Source organism: Centruroides vittatus, unplaced genomic scaffold, assembly GCF_030686945.1.
Source record: "Centruroides vittatus isolate TY-2023 unplaced genomic scaffold, ASM3068694v2 contig_349, whole genome shotgun sequence".
Lineage (NCBI taxonomy): Eukaryota > Metazoa > Arthropoda > Arachnida > Scorpiones > Buthidae > Centruroides > Centruroides vittatus.
In genome coordinates, this window is record NW_027122172.1 from 919,014 (window position 1) to 941,555 (window position 22,542).

At 36.5% G+C, this 22,542-nt stretch overlaps 1 protein-coding gene across 1 annotated transcript in view; it reads left to right on the plus strand.

Annotated features, from left to right (window-relative positions):
• axo (axotactin) overlaps positions 1 to 22,542 on the plus strand; it is a 178,737-nt gene that overhangs the window by 51,947 nt on the left and 104,248 nt on the right. The window contains exon 4 of the mRNA XM_067269237.1: positions 18,220 to 18,390. Within this exon, the coding sequence (XP_067125338.1) occupies positions 18,220 to 18,390 (171 nt within the window). The remainder of the gene's footprint in view (positions 1 to 18,219; positions 18,391 to 22,542) is intronic.

A 22,542-nucleotide genomic window follows, 5' to 3' on the forward strand; every position in this document is an offset into this window, starting at 1 on the left:
GGAAAGAAAGAAAGAAGGAAGAAAAGAAAAAGTAAAATAATTGAAAAAAAGAAATGGCAGGAGCAAGCATGAATGTTGAAGACAGTACACACATTGAAAAGCTGGCTGATGTTTCTGACTTCCAGGTATGGAAATTCCAAATAACTATTTTGTTTAAAGCAAATGGGCTCTACAGTATAGTATCAGGGGATGTAAAATTTGAAGATCAAAAACTTGAAGAAAAGTCAAATTGGTTGAAAAAAGATGCAAGTGCTCAGAAGATTATAACTACTACAATTAGTAAAAAACTACTTATGCATATCATAAACTGTTCCACAGCAAAAGAGATGTTTGAGAAACTGTTTTTATTGTTCAGCAGAGACACTGAACAAGAGAAGTGCCAGCTCATGCAACAATTCTTCTCATATACTTATGAAAGAGGAACTGATATCGCTTTACATATAAGCAATCTTGAAAATCTTGCTTTTAGATTAAAGTCTGTAAATCAGCAAATAGATGATCATATGATAGTTTCAAAAATTTTATCAACATTGCCGGACCATTTCAAATACTTTGGAACAGCCTGGGAATCGACCCCATCTGAAGAAAGAACCCTGACAAATTTAACAGCAAGACTGATGGCAGAAGAAAATAAATTAAAACATAATGAAATTTTAGATGCTGTTGCCTTCAAATCAACAGAAAAAAGATGCTTTATCTGCAAAAGTATATCTCATCTCTCTCAATCCTGCCCGAAACGACGACCTCTCTCGCAGAAAGGATGTTTTATTTGTAATGCTAAAGGCCACCAAGTGATAAATTGTCCTAACAAAACCAGATCACAAATAACATGCAAAATATGTAAAAAAGGTAACCACACTGACAAAGACTTACTTCAGGGCAAGATCTAAGTGTGGTGTGTGTAAGAAAAACAACCATGCTGAGGAGGACTGTTATTTTAGACCTAAAATTGACTATAATACATTCAACAGAAGAAGTAGCCAAGAGAAAGTGTCCTTCTTAGCACAGTCAAATAGAATCCTAAGAGATAAAGAATTTGTGGTTGATTCAGGTTGTACAACACACATGACAAATGACATCTCTTTGTTGAAAGGTTTTTCCGAAAATACACATGAGGACTGTGAATCAATGAAGGCATATGGAGCAGGAAGAATTGAAATGCTCGAAAAGACATTATATGTTCCTGATTTATGTACAGACTTGTTGTCAGTTAATGCTGTCACTGAAAATGATGGTGAAGTCACATTTACCAAAGATAAAGTTATTATCACAAAAGATGATGAGGGTGTACTATAGATTACTATCTATGGAATTTTGGGACTTTGAATATATATCTGAACTGAGGGGACCGAGACGAGTTCAACGATACTCTACTTTTGGACCGGAGATGAAAAATAAAAAAGTTATCATACTTTTTCACTTACCATACTTTTTTAATGCTCTCATGAAGACGGCACCATAGTTGCTAGTACTGCCATCTTGCGGTAAAGTCTGCAAACCATGACGTCAGATTACGGTCATCTCCAGTAGGGTTAAACACGCAATACGAGAGCAGAGAGAGCGACGCGACTTCCGATCATCGCGCGATTGCCATTTCGGTTAATGTTACTTATGGAAGCGAACATGGCGGCCCGACTGACCTCTCGTATGGGCGCCACCACACGCCGCCATGTGCTAAACTAGTGATCGATTCATGGTAGTTCTTGAACAAAGTAAAAAAAGGGGGAAAACTACTAAGGCAATTTTAACAACAAGCGACGGGACTCCCGATTGCGATAGCAAGGCCGACTTAGCAGAGAGTGACGCGACTCCCTATCATCACATGATTGCCGAAAAAAGTATGATAACTTTTTTATTTTTCATCTCCGGTCCAAAAGTAGGGTATCGTTGAACTCGTCTCGGTCTTCTCAGTTCAGATATATACTCAAAGTCCCAAATTTCCATAGATAGTAATGTATAGTATCCCCGATGATGATATTATCTGTGAAGGTGTAAAGCAAGAAAATGGACTTTACACAGTTGCCCTAAAAACGACAAGTAAGGATAGCTCTATGATAGTCCAAAGCAAGACTAAAGCAAACAGTAACAGAAGTATACCAAAAAAAACTGAAGCTCAACTTTGGCATGCAAGATTGGGACATCCTGGAATTAGCAGCATAAAGAAAACGATTAACCTAGTCAATGGAATGAACATATCAGGGAGAGATTGCGAGGAACTGGATCATACATGCCAAACGTGCATCAAAGCCAAACAAACACGACTACCTTTTGTTAAGGAAAGACAAAGGGCAGAACGAGCTCTGCAAATCCTGCATACTGATGTGTGTGGGCCTGTAGAACCTGAAACATGGGATGAAAAGAAATACTTCTTAACGATTATGGATGACTACACCCATTATGCAGTGATATATCTACTAAAAAACAAATTTGAAGCCTCTGAATACATTAAAGAATTTGTACTAGAAGCAGAAGCTCTTCAAAATCTAAAAGTGTCAAAATTGAGATGTGACAATGGAGGAGAATACTCCAGTAATGAGTTTAAGAATTGGTGCAAAAACAAAGGAATTGTTCTTGACTATAGCATTCCCCATACACCTCAACAGAATAGAAAATCTGAAGGCTCAATCGAACAATTATGGAGAAAGCCAGAGCACTACTGTATGAATCAGGGGCTGAAGAGAGGCTGTTAGAAGCTCAGCTTATCTTCTTAATCGTTGCCATTCAGACACAGTAGAAGTAACACCTGCTGAAAAATGGTATAAAAGAAGGCCAGATATGTCAAACATAAAAGTATTTGGTTGTGAAGCTTACGCCAAAGTGCTAGGACACATCAAAAAACTCGAGTCTAGGAGTAAAAGACTGATGTTCATAGGATATGCTCCAAATGGTTTCCGTCTGTGGGATCCAGAGAAAGAGAAAGTAATTATTGCTAGAGATGTAGTGTTTAATGAACACAGAAGAGAAAGAGCCGAAGAAAAAAATAAAGAGGTGTACATAAGATTAAGGGAGGAAGCAGAAAATAAAGAAGGACAAGATACAGAGGAAGTGCAGGAAACACAAGAACCGACAGAAGATGATGAAATTGAAGAGGAAATCCCTGAACAAATAGAAGTTGAAGAGAGCAAGACAAAAAGAGTAAGAAAAATTCCCAGCAAGTATCATGATTATGTTCTGATGATGTATCAAGAAGCAATTGCTGTAGATGAAAAAGAAAAATGGATTGCAGCAATCAAGGAAGAAAAGGAATCACTAAATAAAAACAATACTTGGGAACTAGTTAATGAAAATGAAGCCAAAGGAAAACGAATCTTAACAAACAAATGGATATTTAGACAAAAAGAAGATGGACGATACAAAGCAAGGTTAGTAGTTCAAGGGTGTGAGCAAAAGAACACTTTAGATATTGAAGAAATATCTAGTCCTGTAGTGAATATGAGCTCTCTCAGAGTTATCTTTGCATTAGCAGCCCAGAAAAATTACTCAATGATCAAATTTGATGTCAAGACTGCTTTCCTGTATGGTGAAATTCGTTCGTGAAGAGGTATTTATGAAAGTACCTCAAGGCTATAATGAACGAGGAAAGATCTGCAAGTTGAACAAAGCATTGTATGGTCTCAAACAAGCACCTGTAACTTGGAACAGAAAATTTACCTCAGTTATGAAAACTAAAGGATTGATGCCAATAACTACAGAAAAATGCATCTTTAAGAATAACAATGGTTCTATTATATTAGCAATATATGTTGATGATGGAATAGTAATAGGAAAAGACATCTCTGAGTTAAGAGACCTAGTGAAAAGTCTTGAAGAAGAATTTGAAATTAAAAAAGACGATGATCCAACAACCTTTCTGGGAATGGAAATACATAAAAATGAACATGGAATAAGATTGACTCAGACCAAATACTTAAAAACAACACTGGAAAAATTCAACATGGAAAATGCAAAAATAGTGAACACTCCAGGATTGAAAAATATTGATAGAGGCATAGAACCAGAAAAGAAGTTCCCATACAGAGAAGCTGTTGGAAGTTTGCTCTATCTTGCTACCAGAACATGTCCTGACATTGCTCATTCAGTTAACATAGCAAGTAGATACATTGAAAATCCCACAAAGGAAGATGTAATTGCTTTAAAAAGAATAATGAAATATTTGATAGGGACAACAGAAAAGGGAATACAATATAATCGAGAACATGATGCAGAAACAATTAAAGCCTTTTGTGATGCTGATTATGCTGGAGTGGATGAAACAAGAAGAAGCACTACTGGATTTGTAGTAATGTATGCAGGAGGACCAATCAGCTGGTGCTCAAGGCATCAACTTATTGTTGCATTATCATCCACGGAAGCTGAGTACATTGCAGCTGCAGACTGCTGCAGGGCTTAAAGTGACTCTCTTTTTTAGCTTTTTTTCATAGCTCCTCTCTTTTTTAGCTTTTTCTGAGAAAAACTCACTTTTTTAGCTTTTTTCACTTCCCATGTGAAATTTTTTTTTTGTAAATGCGCTCAGGAGCGAAATAGCGACCAGCACGTCCCCATATGCCTTATGGACCGTGCGCGACATGATAAGGCACTGTCGTATACACATGTAGTGTACTACATTTATATAAACTAACAAAACGAGGAGCTTCCCAAAGCTTGATACTCTGCACATGCTGTAGGAATTTGCACGTGGGTTCTCCTTGCTTGTATTCTTGTGAAATACCGATCTCCGCGGCACTTTGATATAATCACGCTGCATTAAGACATAAGTACACTTCTAGTTCAGCGTTAAGAGTGATTTTTATACAGCATTATTTTTAGCATTTGTATTTATTTAAGCGCAGTGGACAAAAGAAAGAAATAGATTTTATTTAATACTAACAGTAGAAACTCATGTTTTAGCAACAGAAAATCGTATAGAATCCATTACTTTCTGAAGTAAGTTGCTAAGCAAACTTCTTCCCAACCGCCTGCTATTCTTTAGCTTAAATGATGACATTACTTGTTTTTGACTACCGTAGAAAAACCAAAAATAATAATTGTTGAGCGATAATAAATTTGATTTCTACTGTTATTATTAAATAAAACGTTGTAGGACACTCGTTTCAAAGCTTGTATATTTCTAGCACTCTGTAAAATTAAAGATCGAGCGAATCTCGTGCCAGGAAATACAAGATTTTAAACTAATATCCTAAATATTAATAACTTCTGTAGAGACAATCTTTAGACAAAGACAAAAGTTTGGTTTTAAGTGGGTGCTTATATATTTGGCATGCACCATGGTTTTCTGCATTCTAACGGTGTCCTTCATTTTCCATTTCGACAGAAACTATAAAACGCGTCATGTGTGTGCGCATTCGAACAGCGTCGGTCAATCCGGCACCAAATTAAAAAATTAATTTGTAAATATTTAGCATCAAAAAACTGCTATTTTCACTTTAATCTAGCTTTTCAAAATGCTTCTAGTCAAATTCAGTCAAAAAATTAATTTAATTATAATTTATTGAAGATTTTAATTTTTTAATATTAGAAAGTAATTAGTATAAATTACATGGTGTCATGTCTCATCTTCGCTCCCGTTCAAGTTTATTGTCCTATACACACGCCGATGGTTCATTTTTACTTCTGCTGGGGTTTTATTTCAACCTCGACCGTTTGGTTACGCAAAGTGGGGAGATGGGCGTCACGTGATCGCGTACCTGACTTTTTACAAGTTTCCTTACCTCGAAAGAAACTTATATTTTTTCTCGATTTTAATTATTATTAATTAACTTTTTTGATGAATTCTTATATCTTTGTGTTATCTAAAGTTGCAGATATAAATGCGTAAAACTTTATTTAAAAAATTGTTTTTCTTATATTTTAAAATTCAAAAATAAATTAAATATCGGAAATGCTAAACTATAAGTACAGTGTGTTTTACATTATCATTGCGAACAGATACAGCCAATTATTTTATAAACGTATTTATTATTTTAATTTTTATAAATTATTTAATTTGATGCAACGTGATCAATTAATTACTGTGGCAGCGTTAACATGGGCGTAGCCAGGAAGGGGCATGGGTGGGCACGCCCCCCCAGTTAACCTGGTGCCCCTCCCCAGAAAATTCTTCTTCTTCTTCTTATTCAATTTAATATGGAGATTATAGCCTTTGCGGCTCTTTCTCCGACCGACGTTGCCAGTTGCTAAGCGAAACGGCTAGTGAGGCTAATGTAGCGCTCCAGTGCCGCCACGTGTTGACTAGGAGTGATGGAGGCCGGCGGCCAGTAGATAGGTGTCAGTGTGCGCACCAGAGACATGTTTAGGGTCATCGTGTTGCCTAGGTCCTTGTGGGCTATAGTGTATTTGGGGCAATGTAGCCAGTAATGAAGTGTAGTTTCTGCTGCGCCACAATGGGGGCACCCCGGGGAGTCGTGTAGATGCCGTGAGTAAAGGAAAGCATGTAACGGGGCCGTCTCGGTCCGGAGCCAGGCCAAAAGCGTCTCCGCGTGGCGAGATGACGCGCAACTGTACCTCCAGGGGGCAAAAGGGCGTAGGTGGTCCTGGCCTTTGTTGTGGAGCACCGCTGACCAGGAATCCGTCAGGGTGCCGATGGTGGTGTCTTGCAAAGCCCGGGTGAGGTTGCGTGGCATGAGGGGTTTCCAGATGGAGCCATAGAGCGGGTCCCCAGAAAATTACAGCCTCTAGGCCCCCCATAACAAACTCTGGCTATACCAATGCGCGTTAATTAATATGGAGGCGAGACTCGATTCAATTACTTTTTCATTTCAGACGTTAATTACAGTGTTATTTTAATGTAATTTTATACATAATGTATGTTTATTATAATTAATAAATCTATATAAGAATAATATCTGTGTCTAATAAAACAAAGCGATTATAAAAATAAAAAGCGTGCGTTCCATCTCAATCTTTTGTAAGCGAAATTTTATGATTTTAATTTTTAAAAAATGAGATTTTTATTTATAATTTCTGTAATTTGTTCTATAAGAGCAAAAAACTAAACTTATCAAATATCAACTCTCTGTAAATAATTTCATCATTTACTTATTAACATCAGATTTGTTAAATTTCATGGGATTGTATTATTTTTCAACTTCAGGGTAGTAGAAAGCTTTGTATATTTTCTCCCATAAAAGTAATAGACTCTGCCGGTTCCCCACTGTGAAGGACAACAAACTGCTAAATGTTTAATTACATTGTTTTCATAAACTCTCTTCTCTGTCAGTTGTGGGTCGAATGACTAACAAATTGTTTTATTGTATTCAGGGGAATAGATTTGGGAGACTAGTATTACCAGTAATGAATTCTGTAATTTTATTTTTAATCATTTAAAAAATATTGATAAAATTACCAAATAAATGATTGGGTCACAATTACTAGTGGTATTGCTATATAACAGACATGGGCAAATGCGACTCCGAGAACTGCATGCGGTCTTGGAGTCGCATTTTTGAGTTTTATGTGGCTCTTGCTGAAAGTGTTAATTTCTGTCTTTTATTATTATTTTTACAGTTTTATTTCCACAATTTTGTGAAAATATGTTTATTAAAAAAATTCAATACTTGTTTTATATTATATAATAAAATCAAGGTACAGAACTGCAGTACAGAGTAAAAAAGTACAGAACTGCGGCTCCCATGCATTTTGCAAAACCTACATTTTGGCTCCCACTGAACTTTTGCTTGCCCACCCCTGCTATATAATGAACATGCAACCCACTGATTCTGCCAGAAGTTGCTTTTTTTCTTCTTTAATTACATTTTTTTTATGAAGAAATCAAAAAATGTACCTTGAAATAAATGGCATTTGAAATTTGGCATGTTATATGGAAACACATTCTGGTAGTTATGTTACTATTCCATTTGCTTTACTGTGTAATGGTGGGAATTCTGTATGGGGCTCATGAAAACTTAATGCGAGCCTGTTCTGGCTTAATGCAGTCTTACTGGTCACTTTTCTGGAGTATAAACTCAGCCTAACTATTTTCATATTTAATCTTATCAGTCCACTTAATAATCAATCTAATATCATACGCAATGTTATTGATACAAAATATGTGTGCGTTTGTGTGTTTTTTTAATAATGCCTGTTTTCGTTCATTTTAACACTGTTAGCTTTTTTAGCTTTTTTTTCAGTGTGAACTCTCTTTTCTCACTTTTTTTTATTGCCATGACTGCTTTAAGCCCTGCTGCTGCAAAGAAGTGCTATACCTAAAATCCCTCATCCAAGAACTTATATGCAGGGAAGTAAAAGTTGAGTTAAACATAGACGATCAAAGCTCAATCCATCTGATAAAGACTGGAATAGTAAACAGACGCAGCAAACACATTGATGTACGCTATCACTTCATTCATGAAAAGTTTTTGAGTGGTGAGGTGGATGTGAAGTTTTGTCCCACTGAAGCTCAGATTGCAGATGCACTCACTAAACCCCTTAGTAAAACTAAATTTGAGACACAAATATCAGCAATAGTCAACTGAAGAATTAAAAACTCTAAAATTAGGGGAAAGTGTTAAGATAGTAAAAAAGGGGGGATAATAATTATTATTGTTGTTGTTGTTGCTACTGTTATTATTATCATTGTTACTGTTGTGATCTAGGTAATTTTAATGTTCTTTAATTTTGCTATTTGTGTTGTGGGTATTTCCCCACAGATGGCACTCTGGTTCTATGTATAAAAACAGAACCCTTTGTTGTAGCTGATCCCTTTTTCCTTTGTGTGTAAAAGAAGACGTGTTAAATAAAAGTGCTATACTAAAGTGATAAAATCTAGTTCTTTGTCCCTAAAACATTAAAAACTTGAACATATATAGCACATCTTTCATACATATTCTACGTCATTTGTTATTTTCATCCATGCAGGTTATCATTACATTGCTGTTTGTCGATCTTTAATGGACTGTATAAATATGAAAGAAAACACTTGCGGTTTGATAAAAGTTTAATGCGGTTTGCGGGTCGTTACACAAGAACAAGAAAAAAAAACAATATGGCTGACGCCCTTGGCCGTTACTAAAAAACTCTCGTCTCCAAACGTTTTTTAATTATCATTTTTTCTTCTCACAAAAAATACGGTGGCGCTCGAGGCGGCAACATCCCGGCCCGCATTGAAGTAATACTTCAATAAACAATGTTAAACATTAAATTTAAATTTAACAATTACAACAGAAATGACGCGTGTAGGTCACCAAGGAGAATCACATTTTCTTTCTAGATGGATGGTAACAGGCACAATTTTGTTATGCTTCTCTTAAAAACACCTTGAGGGGTTTTCACCAGAACAACTCTCACCTTCCCGTCGGGTCCTTTGATAACTTCCTGTACACGGCCCAGCGACCAACTTCCGGGTGGGAGGTTTTCATCTTTTAAGACGACCATTGAGTCTGGTGTTATATTGTCCTTCTCAAATTGCCACTTATGTCGGGCCTGTAGGTTGTTTAGGTAGTCCAATTTCCATTTACGCCATATAACTTGAACAAATTTAGTTAACATTTGCCATTGAGACAAATAGTTATCTGGTTTACTGGTGAGATCTGACTCCGGTAGTCTAGTCAGAGGTCTTCCGATAAGAAAGTGTCCTGGAGTTAGAACTTGGAAGTCGCTTGGATCAGAGGACATAGGAGTGAGCGGTCGGCTATTCAAAATTCCTTCTATCTGCGTGGTGATAGTTATAAACTGCTCTATAGTTAGATGCGAGTTACCTACGGTTCTTTTTAGGTGATGTTTAAAGGACTTCACTCCTGCTTCCCAAAGGCCACCGAAATTTGGTGATCTGGGCGGTATGAACTTCCAAGTGACCTCCTCGCTGGCGAGATAATCAGCTAAACTGTCAGGAGGTGTTTTTACGTAGTTATGTAGGCGTTTCAACTCCGCACTGGCACCCACAAAATTTGTGGCATTATCTGTCCAAATTGACGCACTTTTACCCCTTCTGCTAAAAAATCTTTTCAAGGTTGCTATCATTGCCTCGGTTGTTAGGTCGGTAACTACTTCAAGGTGAATTGCCCTAGTCACAAGGCAAACGAAGATTGCGACGTAGCACTTCTGATAGGTGCCCTTTCTTTGTCCCTTATATTTAATAAGAAAGGGACCACAAAAATCAATCCCTACATGTTTAAAGGGGGGACTTGGAGTCATTCGCTCCGAAGGAAGATTTCCTAGGATTTGTTCCATGACTTTGGGTTTATTTCTAAAGCAAACGAGGCACTCATGTACCACCCTTCTGGCCAGGTTTCTTCCACTTAAAGGCCAGAATTCTTGTCTGACGAGGTAAAGTAAAGTCTGTGCACCAACATGCAAATTTTTCAGATGATAATATCTCATAATCAAGTGGGTTAACTTGTGATTTTTAGGTAGCAGAATTGGAAACTTTTTATCAAATGATAAATTTGAATTGCTCAATCTACCGCCGACTCTCATTAGACCCTGTTTATCTAGAAAGGGATGTAATCTGCTTAATTGACCCTTCGTTAGATTCCTTCCCATTTGCAATGTTTTTATTTCCTCAGCAAAGGCCATTCCTTGTACTTTGCCGATCAAATAAATTTTGGACTCTTGGAGTTCTTTCCTTGATAAAGGGCCAAATCGACGAGTTACGTGTTTTATGTTATGTAGAAACCGGAAAATATAACTAAGTATGCGAATTAATTTGATGTAATTATTACTAAGTTCAAACAGGGTATTGTCAAGGTCAGAGCTTGACACTGACACCAAATTAACATGCGATTGTTTTTTAAGCTCAGATAGATATTTTTCATCGGAGGAAGTGTCGATGGCATATTCATCCTGACGTTGAACGGTTGGTGCTACTTGAGACTGCACTCCACTCCACCATAATTCCATGGATAGTAGATCTTGCGGATTTAAACCCCGAGAAACTACATCTGCAGGATTGGAGTGGGAAGTTATATGTTTCCAGTGGCAGCCTTCAGTAATAGATTGGATCTTTTCCACACGATTCGCAATAAAGGTCTTCAGGCGATATGCGGGAGTGTTGATCCAAGCGATGGCAATAGTTGAATCTGTGTGTAGGATCACTTCAGCTATATCCATTTGCAGACATGAGCGTACTTTTTTGACAAGTTGAGACAGTACTAGACAAGCTGATAGCTCTAATCGAGGGATTGTCATAACCTTAAGAGGAGCGACACGAGATTTACTAGCAATAAGTCGTGTCTTGCCAGTTCCATCTTCCTTTATGCAATGCATGTAAACTACTGCTCCATAAGCTGACTCCGAGGCATCTGCATATCCTAGCAAGACAGCCCTTTGAAGTGGATCTGTTAAAATATATCTAGTGATCTTAAGATCGTCCAGGGCTTTCAAGGACGACACAAAGTTCACCCAATCATAGTTAAGGTTTTCTGGTAGAGTATCCTCCCAGTCGAGCTTACTGAGCCACAGCTTTTGTAGAAAGATCTTTGCTCGAGTTATAACTGGTCCCAGAAGACCCAAGGGGTCATAAAGTCTGGCGATGACACTCAATACTTCTCGTTTTGTATAAAGCAATTTTTCTGGAATCGATACCCTGAATATGAACTGATCTTCAACCGGCTTCCAAATAATGCCTAAGGTTTTTACTGTTGGTTCCGCACTTGAGGAAAAGCAATGTTCCTTATTTTCTGGTGAACTACTGTTCATCAATTTCATTGAATTAGAGTTCCATTTGTGTAGTGTCATTCCACATGTGCTCAACATGTTGCACAACTGAGATTGTAGTTCGAGGGCAGCATCGAAATCTTGCTCACCTGACACAATGTCATCCATGTAGACATCTCGTAATATGGTTTTAGAGGCCAGAGGATATCTTGCTGCTTCATCGTAAGCCAACTGCTTAAGGGTTCTCACTGCCAGAAAGGGAGCACTGGCGGTTCCATAAGTCACAGTTTTCAGTCTGTAGGTGACTGGCATCTCTTCTTCCTCGTTCTTCCAAACAATTCTTAAGAGATCTCGTTGCGAGGGCTCAATTAGAATTTGACGAAACATTTTCTGGATATCTGCTGTAAAAGCGTACTTGTATTTTCGAAATCTTGTCATGATCTCGAAAACATCTTCCTTTACTTCACCTTTCAAGAGATGATCATTTAGACTCAGCCCAGAAGTTGTGGGAGCAGATGCGTTGAAGACTACCCTTAACCTTGTAGTGGTTTTGTCTGGTCTAAACACACCGTGATGCGGAAGGTAGTAACATATATTGTATGCTGTCTGATCAGCGGGAGGTTCCTGCACCCTTTCCATGTGGCCCAAGTCCAAATACTCCTTCATGAAGTTCTGATATAACTCCTTTAATTGTTTGTCCCTTGATAGTCTCTTCCACAATTGATTCAATCTCTTCAATGCTAACTTCCTTGACTCTCCCAAGTTTTGTATTTCCTTGGTTGCCATCTGCACAATGTATCTCCCATCTTCATTACGTCTGTGAGTTCTTTGATAATGATCTTCGCAATACTCTTCTTCTTTACTCATCAAACTTGGAGCCTCTGTAAGAGTTTCTATTTGCCAGAACCTTTGTAAACATTTATCGATTGATTCAGACTCTGATATTAGTCCACAATATTTATCTTGATCATTAGAGTCTGTGGACCCAGTAGCGATGTATCCAAAAACTGTGTTGCGAAATGTTAGGTTATTGTTGCACGATAGACGAATTTGATCGTTCTTGACTATTTCAAAAAATGCTTCAGCTCCAATAAGCATGTCAATCTTGCCTGGTGTAGCAAATCTTGGATCAGCTAACTGACGGGGTATTTCTGTTTTGCTGACGTGTAGAGAGGAAACCGGAAGTAAATCCGTGATCCTTGGCACCACTAAGAACTCTAGCGTCTTAGAAAAGGATCCATTACCGTTTATTATTGTAGCAGGCAGCTTAAACTTGACCGAGGTTTTATTTCCGCTTATACTAGAGACTGTGAGGTCGATTCTTTCTTGCGGTGTGCCCAGACGACTTGCGAAATCTCTAGTTACGATATTTGACATACTGCCCGAGTCCAATACTGCGCGCGCTTGAATGCTGGCTCCGGTAGTATGATTTAAAACCCAAACCATGGCTGTCGAGAGAATTACTGTCTTATTTCCCTTGTCAATACATGATAGTGAGTGAGGTATACTCTCACGAAACTCTATTGCGTCGGGATTAAGATCCTGCTTGGTTGAAATCGGTTTGCTGTCGATCACTGGTGCATTTGAACCAATTATAGCTTGTTTCTCTTGGTGCAGTAATGTATTATGTCGCTTTCGGCATATCTTACAGCAGCTTTTGGAGTTACAATGTGATAACTTATGCCGATCACTTAAGCAATTGAAGCAGAGGTTGTTTTTGGCCACAACATCGTTTCTTTGGGAGACTTCCAACTGTAGAAAAGAATCACAATTGTAAACAGGATGATTCTGCTTACATAAAATGCAACGAGACATAGAATTGTTACATTTCACAAATAAGTTTCTCGGTTTAACTCTATCTTGATTACACCTTGGCTTCACGAACGTGGCCTTATTAATATTTTCTAAAATCTGAGAACGCTTTTCCAAAAATGAAATCAAATTATCTAGCTTAGGAACGTCATTCGAACTAATACTGAACTCGTACTGTTTTAGTGTCTCCTTATCCAGTTTCTGAAGTACAATGTTTAGAATTAAGATATCGGAGAGCTCATTCCTTTCATATCCCAGGACCTTTAGAGCTCGCATATTCCGATTCACAAGATCAATTAAGTTCCTCAAACCCTTTGCTGACTCATAAGCTAGTTTTACAGAGTCCAGAATCGCATTAACATGGGTTTCTACTATTAATTTCTTGTTTTCGTACCTCTCTTGTAACGCTTGAAACAATGAAGCAAATGAATCATTTAACGTTTCTAAACTCTTAGCTTCCCCTATGAGAGCAGCTTTCAAATAATGTAGTTTCTGTTCAGCCGATAGTTGCTCGCTTGACGAAATGATATTATCAAATTGCATTTTAAAGTTACTCCATTCTTCATATCTTCCAGAGAATTTCGGTAGAGGAATCTCTGGTAATTTAATATTAGCGGAGTTATTTCGACCTACGGGGGCCTGACTCACCATAACGACGGACGAATCTGCTTCTAATCGTTTAATACGAGACTGGATCTTAAATTTACAACTTATAATTTTGTCCTCATATTCTTCACTATTGACTATCTCAGTGTCATAGTCAGTTGGGCTAGTAATGAGGCCCTCAATCTCCCCGTTTAACGTTCTCAACGACTCTTCCTTTCGACTAAACTGATCCAATATTTCTAGAAAGGTTTCTGTCTCTCTATCGTCGCTTTCAACTAGACTATCGACTTTACTAATTAATCTCGTCACACTAGCTCTTATCGAAGCGCGTTTTTTCCTTAATTTCTCGAGCTGATCCATTTTAAACTCTCTACCACGTGTAACGGACAAATAAATTCTTCCTACCTTGGATAGGCGACTTAATGAAGTTTGAACTCAATCTTATTTGCTTGCGAAATTGTCTCTTTTCTTCTTATCCGCCTCGACGGACCAGATGTTTGTCGATCTTTAATGGACTGTATAAATATGAAAGAAAACACTTGCGGTTTGATAAAAGTTTAATGCGGTTTGCGGGTCGTTACACAAGAACAAGAAAAAAAAAACAATATGGCTGACGCCCTTGGCCGTTACTTGGCCGTTACTAAAAACTCTCGTCTCCAAACGTTTTTTAATTATCATTTTTTCTTCTCACAAAAAATACGGTGACGCTCGAGGCGGCAACAATTGCCTTTACCTTCAGTGTATAGAGCTCGACCATTGGCTAATATCACTCTTTCTCTATGTTCACTATTAATGGTTGTGAATAAATACTTCTCACAATACATGTGACGAAGCTCCCAACTCTACCTACCATTGATGAATCTCTTTTTGCATTCCTGTCTTAAAACATACATAGGATTCCTTTTCCAGATGCTGTTCATCACACACTGCATAAATTTTGTTGATCTGATTTGGATGCTTTTCTTTCCACGTTGCATATTTCCTACATTCTTTCTTTACATGTCCTTGTTTTTTTGCAAAAATAACAACTTTTGAGCAAATTCCTTTTCTGAATTACTGGGCGTGTTCCCACTTTAAATGCTTTATCTACTTCATATTCTTCATTTGATGAGGTCTTTCTTCCTGAGCGTTCCTCAAGTAATTTATTACGTACTAACTCTTGAGTTAAATCTTCTGGATGAGTCTCTAGTGCTGTTATTAGTGTTATAGCTGTCTGGCAAGCGACTATGTAATAATGCTATCTTTAATTTCTCAGCTAGAGTTTCTCCCAGTGCCATAAGACAATAAACCAATTCCTCCATGTTGGCCAAGTGTATCTCCATGTCGCCATTTTCTTCTAGTTTTAAATTGCAAATTTTCTTCAATAGGTAAACTTTATTCGATAGTGTAGACTTAACATGGTGTTTCCTTATGGCTTTCCAAGTTCCTTTAGCTGTAGTTTCCTTTCTTACTAATGGCTGTTGATTGTCTTCCGTCAGGAGGCCTATCATGGTTCGCACCTTTTTGACCTTTGTTAACCAAGATGAGCCAGGATCCGAGGGTATTTCCTTTTGTATTACTTCCCATAACTCGTCTTTTATCAACAGTAGTTCCATCTTATATTTCCAAATGTGATAGTCGTTGTTGTTTAATTTAGTGATGGCAACGTAACTTTTGTCCGCCATTGTGAAGTCTTTTGTGTTCTCGCCGAATATTCTTCTTACATAAATTTATATCAGTTTATGTTATCTCTTGAATTTACCCTTTTTTCCTTATGCTTAATTAGTCGTTACTATAACTGGGCCCATAACCTGTTAGACTTAATGTTGCTTGTTAGAGATTAGTAAAAAATGGTTAGACTTGCATAACTGGATATGTAACAAAGAAACGAAGAATACACAAAGATTACCCTGTCTTGACTCACGGAAGGTTAGCAGAGAGTGAAACGAGGTCACTGCCACCAATGGCTGCCCGAGGGGTCAACAGCACCACCAATCTTTTATTACATAACAAAAAAATATTCACAAAACATTACTGCAACACAATGCATTGTACATAACGATGTCATATAGCATTTAACGATAATTTCAATCATTGATTTCAACACATTATAGTTTTGTGGATCCCAGTCAAATTTGAATTAGGGGGTTCCATATTCAGTATTGACTTCAAACATTTTTCTTAAGGGAAATTTTTTCTTATAAAAGATTTCTTTGGGGCCTCTGTTCTTTGCTTTTTCTGATCTTAGTCATTTGCCCTTTTTGCCCATGGGATAACTCACTACCGAGGCCTTTAACTTTAAGGTTATAATTTTATTGTAAACATTAGTATGAAAAAGACAAAAGTTTTGAATCTTGGATTAGCTAATTTTAATTAAACTTAAAAAATATATTTTATGATTGCAATATATTATTGTTATATATACAGTATTTTATGCAAAAAAGAGCATGCTCTTATATGTGAAAATTGCTTGTTTTTGAAATATACATTCTGCTTTACTTATAAGAACATACCTCACATATAAGACCATGCTTTTATATGTGCAGAAATACTGTGTATAGTTAACAAACTTCCTTACAGTTAACAAATTATAGTTAACATACCTCCATATTAGATTGTGGCGGTACGCCATAATTTTGTATATACGCGATTGTTACAAGCTTAACATTAATTCCTCAATTCTTTGTTCTTTATTTCCCCTATTTCTTGATCTTTCGATTTTTCACTTTCCTTGCGGGTGGGGCAATCCTGTTCCAGGAATTAAGGGGAAAGACGAATAGAGTGAAAAGACCTCGAGGCATGTAGAAGGGAGTAACGGTCATTCTTGGTGAGGAGCTGAGACGGAGCAGACTGCGAGATTGAATTTGAACAGTTTGTTCAGCGGAACGGCGATAGGACTGGGATCGTCTGCGAGAGAAAAGAAAGAACTCTATGTGCCAAGACCGAGTGCAAGGAACTCTTTGAATATCCTCGGATATTTGACTGGAAAGGAAGAAATATACTAGCCAGCAATTTGAACATAATTCCCCAACCCGAAGATCTCGAAGTCATATCATATCCTGGGTACCCTCTATACTTTCCTTCTTATACTTCTATATATCTATTTATTTTTTTTCCCCTCTCTATAGTTTGTAAGTTAGTTTTTAGTCTTAGTTTATAATATTTTGGATAATATTTCATTGTAACTCATTATCATTGAGTCGTGTTTCTTTTGTGTGATACCATGTGTTTTCTCTTTGTCTACCCCCTCCTTCGTCTACACGTGTGCAAGGTCCCGAGTTGGAGTCCTAAAAGAATCCTGCATATCGTAACACGAGAAGGAGAAAAGTGTTTTGCTAAATTGTTTTTTTTTCTATAAAAATAAAAGTAAAGTTTTGTTTTAGTCGTATTTCCTGTCCTTTCGTTGGCCATGCACTCGCACGATCTAACAAGATAACCATTCACTGCCCTGTTCAAAAATGACATTCAAAATCTGGAAATTGCTTATATGAAACTTTTGAAATCATATTTATATGTCATATTTAATTAGCATAGCAATGAAACATAGCAATGAAATTTGGGTATTAGAAGAAAACTAAAAATAAACAATATAGTTAGTAACTTCAAATCACAAATAAAATGGAAAACCACTTAACTGGGTTGGATAGCAACCATTTACTGAAATTAACCATTCACTGTAAACCTTGTAGAAAGAAGGGTATATGTCATAAGGTAGAAGGGGAAACCAAGATCAAATTCTTAAGTTCAAATAGAATAGATTCTAAGATCTAAACAATAATCATTTATTCTGATGATGTGTAGAACATATCGTAAGACCTAAAGTAGAATTCATAATGACAATAATTCATTTGATCTTGATTTCATAATACACTTTATTATGAATTAGATAGAGATAAAACCAGTAAATTATATTATTTAAATTACATAACAGAAATTTCAAACCTATAGAATGCTGTTCTTGGTGGGAAGAGACAAGATCATGTTATATCACACAAGATTACACGTTGCCCTTGCTGTGCCTCCTGCCTGTAATTATGCACTGACATTATGAATTTCTAAGTCCCAACAAACAGTAATTATTGTAGCATTTTATATCAACTGATAAGATAACAAAGAATATAGTTACTGGTTTAAATAGAGAATAAATTGATTTCTTTAGTATCATAATCAAAAATAAAATTTTATTTGAATTTAAATTTTAAAATTGTTAATGAATATTTCATTTTTTTATAGGTTTAAATCAAGATAAATGGCATAATGTGAGACTTAAAATAAATCCTACAACAGCTGATTTATATTTATCTGTGGATAATATAAGCATGAATATAACATTACCATCTTTAATTGCAAATCCTAACTATAATCTTAATCATTCTGTTTCAAATTCTTTTTTATATTTTGGAGGTAAGATTATATTTTTTGTATTTTGGAGGTAATTAATTAATTAAAATAAAAATAAAATTTAATTTAGAAATTTATATTTTCTTTTATAAATTTCTTTACATATTATTTAAAAACGTTTTCTGTATTTCACTGTTTATGGTTGAAAATAATATGTCTTGATAAATTTCATTTTTTCTTGACTATTTAATGAAATTTGTTTAAAAACTTAACAAATTAGATAAATAGTAGCGTGACTCTGTTTAGATAGACAATCTTTATGCACTTCATCTTTCTAATAATTATGTGATCAATAATTATATATTTATTGATCATCGTATTAATGCTACTAGTTGAACATTAGGGTTATCTAGAAGATGCTTATGTTGCTGCAACACCCCATTGATACCAACGCAATAAGTTTTGTTACTTTAAAATAAATATAATACTGCATAGGTGAGATTAATTACCTAAAGTAATTCTAAAGTTATTGAGTAACATAGTATAACCACCACAAATAACTGGATAATTAATTATAAACAAAACAAATTAAATCAAGTTTCAGTAAGAACATGTAAAATCTACCAATAATGCAGCTGAAAATGTTTATCAGTAAATCTTGCACGTTTCTTATGGTTTAATTTGTGTTGTTGAGTAAAATTTTCTGAAAAATGACACCCAGGTTCCTGAAATCCTAGAATGCCACTGTTGAATGTCAAATATGCTTTTACTTATTTTGATGTAAAATTTGTTTGTTTAAAAAAAACTGTAAATAAAAGTTGATGTTAAATGTATTGTCCATTTTTTGAGAATCTTTTGTTATCACTTTCTCTCTTGGCAGTTCCATTGATTGGAAAAATGAAGTTGTAGGCATTGTTATGATCAAACTATTTTTGTTTACTAATAACATAACTTTCTATCTATAATCTTAGCAGCATATGCAGGTATGCACCACTTAATGATGATTTGTTTAATGACAAACTACATACTGTATATGACAGAAGTTTCATAAGATAAAATCCATCTTAAGAAATGAAGCAATAACAAATATGTCTACTCTAATAACCTTAAATAGCTTCACAAAGTATAGTTATCCACAAACGTTTTCGGTCCCTTAGGACCTTCTGCAGGTGGGATCTGGGTAGAGAGTGACCCTACGTTCTAAACTCCCGTTACGGATGCATTCCAACCCCCACTCCAGATGTGTACTATAAACAAACATCGTTGCGCATGCGTTGGCAGCTATAACGTCGAGTCGTACATCGCTTGCCACGCCTTCGAAAGTTGCTTTTCATCTTTAAAGTTGATAGAAAGGCCATATATACATCCCGGCCGACTCCAATGATCCGTATAGCTACAAACTGGCAGCCTTTAGAGCACTTACTAGAAGAGCCCACACACACTGTAATATGGAGAGGGACAAGTGGAAGGAGATAGGGAGAATAGCAGAAATAGCTGAAAACCATGGCTATAACAAGAAGCTTATACTTGGAATAGCAGACGAACAGGAACGCAACCCTGTAAACTGGTTCGATGCGGTTCCAGTGAATAATCGGTGGCAAGGTGTGTCTCCTCGTCCTATTATTATTACATATGAACGGCATCTGCACTCCTTATACCATGAGATTGGTGCATATACTAATACAAAAATAGCCTACAAGCGTAAACCGGACGTTTTCACCCTGCTTAGGAACGGGAAGGATCCGGTGGACGTTGAAAGGGCGCCGGGTATATATAGAATTCCACTCCAAGATGATAGATTCGATAGGGATCTGGTGTATATCGGTTCCACAAAAAGATCCCTCGGGCAACGCATCCGAGAGCATAAAATGGATATCGAGAAGAAAAAGACCAATACTGCCTTAGCTGTATATGCCAGTGAAAACGGCATTATGCCCGGGCTGCAGCAAGCGACCTTGATACAGAGAACCAGGCAGGTACATCACCTTAAGTATTTGGAGGCGCTAGAGATCTTTAAAGTGGATTGCCTGGGTCTTTCTATCAACTTTAAAGATGAAAAGCAACTTTCGAAGGCGTGGCAAGCGATGTACGACTCGACGTTATAGCTGCCAACGCATGCGCAACGATGTTTGTTTATAGTACACATCTGGAGTGGGGGTTGGAATGCATCCGTAACGGGAGTTTAGAACGTAGGGTCACTCTCTACTCAGATCCCACCTGAAGAAGATCCTAAGGGACCGAAAACGTTTGTGGATAACTATACTTTCCGAAGCTATTTAAGGTTATTAGAGTAGACATATTTGTTTCATAAGATTATAATAGAATTGAAAAATTTATAGTGTGGCAGTACGCGATATTTTGTGTATAGTATATTTTCTTTATTTCTTTTCTTCCTCTTTGTGCTTTTGTCTATCGTCTTCTAGAATATTCTTCCCTAACCTTTTTCCTTTTTTGACTGATGGTGACCTACATATGAAACAATGAAAAAGGAGGAGCCCTGAGGGCTATAAAGAAGGACACGACTCTCTTCTTTGCTGGGACAGATGAGAGATGCTCTAGGTCATTTCAGCAGTGACTAGAGACAAAAGATAAGTCTAAACAAGTATCGAAAGTTAATCCAATATATTTTGTTATAAGGACTTTTGGAAGTTGCCATAGTGAATCTAGTGGAGATCTGGAACCATCCATGTATAATTTTTGAGAAAAGAATTCAGAGATCATCGTTGTAACCATTTCCATGGACTGAAATCCACAGAGTATCTGAAGAAAGTAATGTGATAAGGACTCAATAATTGACCAAAGACATGGGCACATAACTGAAAAAAAATTATTTTAACAAGGTATGATTGCACTCAATACATAAGGCACAAGAACCTGGTGGTACAATTAATACAATTCAATTCATATGACACAACTAATTCACGTCTTACAAACTAAAAAGATTTACACATCTATATATATATATATATACACACACACACATATACAGTGATACCTCGGTGTTCATTGATAATTCGTCCGAAAACAATCGATGAAATCCGAAACTGATGAAAACCGAGGCAATTATTTCCATATGAATCAATGTAAATTCAATTAATTCATTCTAGACAGTCCAAAATACATACCAAAAACACATTTTATAGAGAATTAATATAGTGTTAAATACTAAAAACAATAAGAAATTAATATAAAAAAACTAATCTAAAAGAAAGCAATGGAATTGTTTGGCTAGACACATGGGGTAATGTTTTGTCTTGTAGAAGTTAGTTGGACATGAGCTTCTAGCCTATATTGCCCCGTGGTAAAGTGGGACGTAATTGTCACGTAATGGTAGTTGTATGAGTTTATGATGGTCATACCGCAGGGAATAATACCTTCTGGGAGGTTTGTTTAAAGGTAACTGGCCCCTATTCAGGCATTACAGATGTGGAGAAAACCCGGAAAACTCCACGTGACCACCCTGTCCTGGCCAAGTGCGAACTCACGACCGAACTCCCAGTGTTTGGGGAACGGAAACGTTGGCCAATGGTGGGCCGTTACAGGGTAATGCCCACAGAACAAGAAATAACATCACACTGAGCCGGAAAACGCATGGGTCGCCCTTTGTTTTTGCAAAATTAACAGCGAGGTCACTTTGGCATGTTGATGAAATCCAAGGCAATCAACAAAAACCAAGACAAATTTTTCGCGAAAAAAATCGACGAAAACAGAAACCAACGATAACCAAAGTCAACGAAAACCGAGGTATTACTGTATAGAGGAGAGAGGGCTGTGTGTATATATGTATATAATATATATATATATGTATAGAATAAAATATACATATGTATATACATATATATATATATATATATATATGTATATATCATATATATATATATATATATATGTATATACATCTCCCTCTTTTCTATACATTTATTTCATGCAATAGCCCTAGAAAATTCACAATGACATGTTTGTTGCTAATAATAATATGACAAAAACATATACGTACTAAATATTAATATTTCAAAACTATCATAAATGTCCCATTGAAGTCCTTGGGTGATCTCAGATGCACGATATATGTTACTAGCTGATATCTGACTATTTGGGTACGATGGAAACAGATTGTCTTATTCCCGTCAAAGACGTCCCTCTGTTGACGGTGATCATCACAAACATCTCGCTTGAAGGTTTCAACTAGTTTCTCACTTTTCGTTTTTTCAGAAT